Raw genomic sequence first — 3,831 nt, forward strand, 5'->3', positions numbered from 1 at the left:
TTTGGGGGGGGGGGAGAGAGGGCGGGTAGTGTTGAATGTCACAACACCTGACTGCGCACTGGGGCAAAAACACATTCGGCATAGATAAACAGTGAAGCCTAGAATGTTCCGCAGTGCAAGAAGGAGGAAGTCCACTCCCGGTGTTGACGTCGGGGGTACAGCCTTTTGGGAGGACTCTCTGGCGTCAGGGTCAGTCTGGCTAAGCAGCGGAAGGCGCTAGCTAGCTAGCCCGTCGTGCACTACGGCTGGCAGGACTGGTGTGAAGGATGCTGGGAGGAGGAGGTGCTGCACTGGACCACCATGGGCTGGACCCCCGGCGGCGGTGGGGGGGGAGGCAGCTGCACCCCGTGGTGCGTGACGGGGGAGGGTGGGGGGGTGGGCCGCTTGAACTTGTCCGGACTGTTGCTTCTTCTCGGGGAGGGTCTCTGTGGGGGAGAGAGAAGAAAATGTTATGTTATTTTTTTCTTATTATTGATAGAGACAGTATAGATTTTGACAGGAAGGATGGGTGAGAGAGAGAGAGAAGGGATGACATGCAGAATATGCCCGCAGCCGGAATCGAACCGGGAACCCTGCGGTTACATGATCGTCGCTTAACCCGCTACCCCACCTAAGCGCCCCCAAGAAATGTCATGTTTAGGATTAGGAGAAATGTCTGATAATCAGAAAGGCGTCTTAAAACGGCATTGTAGGTCATCGCCTCTAAGCTGCGCCTTAACCTGGATGTGATGTGGCAGACTTCAGTGACGAGGAGTTGGGATATTGCTCTTGGAAATGTGGCCCCCGAGAGGAAAGAAATGTGCACCAATCTTAACCCTAATCTGGATTTGGCCTTGTTGTTTGTGTGGGTTCAGCATTCTTTCCTTTTTAGGATAAGGGTGGAAAGAGCTGGAGCTGGGAGCTGCAGGGTAGCAACAATGTCGAAGGGAAACTCTGATATTGCATGTTCTCTAGTCTGAGTCACTGGGAATCATGTGCAGTTGTGTTTACTTATGAACTTGCTCAAAGGCAAGGCAAGGCAAGGCAAGCATACCAGCATGAAGGGAACACAACAACACCGTTGCTGGCTGAGGCCGATCTATAATCGACACTGCATGAAACAACCAGAGGGAAAGTAAACAATCAATTAGCCCCATCTGAATCTAATGACCTTTGGTGTGTTGTTGTTGTGTATGTGTGTGTGTGTGTGTGTGTGTGTGTGTGTGTGTGTGTGTGTGTGAGTGTGTGTATAACCCTGGAGATACACTGGTGGGCAGGGTAGAGGAGTGACTTAACTTCCTTTTTTTTCTTAGTGGGGCAGTCCCACTCATATGTTTCACCTTACTGGTCAGAGACAGTGAAGACAGACAGGAAAGCAAGGAGAAGAAGGGAGAGAGGGCATGTCAGCAGGTCATGGGCCGGATTCTAACCCATGCCAACATGGGCATATGTGTGCACTGTAGACAGCGGTGCTAGACCACTGGACCACCCCAGTCCACGTGACTTAACTTCTAAGCTACAGTCACAAGCGACTCACATAGTGTATTTTAAGACATTTCTATGTGTAAATCACAGGTGTTATTTAAGCTGGAATGTTTTTAAAATTATTATTATTTAATATTTGTCATCAGCTCACCATTGACTGAAATATAATTATTTTGCACAACAAGAGCCTAATTCGGTTGTTAAGTCTGACGTCAAACGTCTATTTTTATCGCCTGGTCGATACGTCACGACTTAACAACCGAATAGATATCCTTATAGCAAGCATGGAACGACTTCCTGGAACAGTGGCATGATGTCATAATGAGATGTATTGACACAATGATACTATAACAGGAAGTTAACCTGAGCTCCTGACTAAGAGATCCATGTTTCTATGCACAGTCGTTATATTTCAGGACCATATCGATGGTGGGCTGATATAAGAAACAGCCTTGAGTAAAATTCAGCTTTAACATTGTCGAATCCATTAACATGTTTTAGAACCTGATGAATTCCACTTCCACATTCATTACTAAACAGAATGACAGCGACAGTAACACTTTTACCTTTTCCTAACAACAATACTCGATATAAGATGTGCGTGTTGACATTTGGTGGTTAAATACCGCATCGATTTCAAAATTCTGCTCCTCACTTTCAAGGCCCTTCATATCTCTCTGAACTCCTTCACACCTACACTCCCTCTCGCACTCTCCGATCCTCCGCTGCCTTTCAACTCACTATACCTTCTGACCTTCAACTCACTATACCTTCTGCCTTTCAACTCACTATACCTTCTGCCTTTCAACTCACTATACCTTCTGACCTTCAACTCACTATACCTTCTGACCTTCAACTCACTATACCTTCTGACCTTCAACTCACTATACCTTCTGCCTTCAACTCACTATACCTTCTGCCTTTCAACTCACTATACCTTCTGCCTTTCAACTCACTACCTTCTGCCTTTCAACTCACTATACCAGGGGTCCCCAAACTTTTTTCTGTGAGGGCCACATCATTTTTCCTTTCTGTGATGGGGGGCCTGAGTCGGTCTCTAACATAAAATAATATGGAACGGAGTGGAATGGAGGCGGTTGCGCAAAGCAATTGCGCGCAGGAGAGCACTGGTGGATGCAAACAAAGTCTAAACAGTTGAATTTGGATGGAATTTATACCTATAGTGATATGTCAATGAAATATAATCAGTTTTACAGTCTGATACTTGAGGGAGGACCCTCATCATACACGGGGGGACCCATGAAGCAGGGCTGTCTGGGGGTCCTTAAACGAGCATCAAACACTTAATTTCTTGCATTCTGGTGAATTTAGATGCAATTTGTGCCCTTTCTGCATCAATTTATGGTGGAAATTTCATTATTTATGTAAAGGAAAACACAATATTCAGGCACCAGATGACCATTCAAAATGTAATGTAATATAATGCAATATAATGCTCTCAGGCATTCTGTACTTTCAAATATGTATTCTCCTTGAGCAGTCAACATCATCTATCAGCTATTTCGCTAGCAAACACGAAAGCTAACTTATTTGCGAAACAGCGCCCCCGCCACCACGTCGGCGCAATGCCGCAATTGCAGTTAGAAATGTTGTTGTTCAAAGGGCCGGTCCAAGTGTGGGGTGGGCCGTGTTCGGCCCGCGGGCCGTAGTTTGGGGACCCCTGCACTATACCTTCTGCCTTTCAACTCACTATACCTTCTGACCTTCAACTCACTATACCTTCTGACCTTCAACTCACTATACCTTCTGACCTTCAACTCACTATACCTTCTGACCTTCAACTCACTATACCTTCTGACCTTCAACTCACTATACCTTCTGCCTTTCAACTCACTATACCTTCTGCCTTTCAACTCACTATACCTTCTGACCTTCAACTCACTATACCTTCTGACCTTCAACTCACTACCTTCTGCCTTCAACTCACTATACCTTCTGACCTTCAACTCACTATACCTTCTGCCTTTCAACTCACTATACCTTCTGCCTTTCAACTCACTATACCTTCTGCCTTTCAACTCACTATACCTTCTGACCTTCAACTCACTATACCTTCTGTCTTCAACTCACTATACCTTCTGCCTTCCAACTCACTATACCTTCTGTCTTTCAACTCACTATACCTTCTGCCTTTCAACTCACTATACCTTCTGACCTTCAACTCACTATACCTTCTGACCTTCAACTCACTATACCTTCTGACCTTCAACTCACTATACCTTCAACTCACTATACCTTCTGCCTTTCAACTCACTATACCTTCTGCCTTTCAACTCACTATACCTTCTGACCTTCAACTCACTATACCTTCTGACCTTCAACTCACTATACCTTCTGACCTTCAAC

General features: G+C 45.5%; 1 protein-coding gene across 1 annotated transcript in view; it reads right to left on the bottom strand.

The window, feature by feature from the left end:
* Window positions 1–239: 239 nt before the first annotated feature.
* Window positions 240–3,831, bottom strand: part of ccdc6b (coiled-coil domain containing 6b) — a gene marked incomplete at both ends in the record, with an annotated part of 19,876 nt that continues 16,284 nt past the window's right edge. The window contains one exon of the mRNA XM_080541886.1: window positions 240–425. Within this exon, the coding sequence (XP_080398012.1) occupies window positions 240–425 (186 nt within the window). The remainder of the gene's footprint in view (window positions 426–3,831) is intronic.

The sequence above is a fragment of the Nansenia antarctica genome (assembly GCF_963989245.1).
Source record: "Nansenia antarctica genome assembly, chromosome: 11".
NCBI lineage: Eukaryota > Metazoa > Chordata > Actinopteri > Argentiniformes > Microstomatidae > Nansenia > Nansenia antarctica.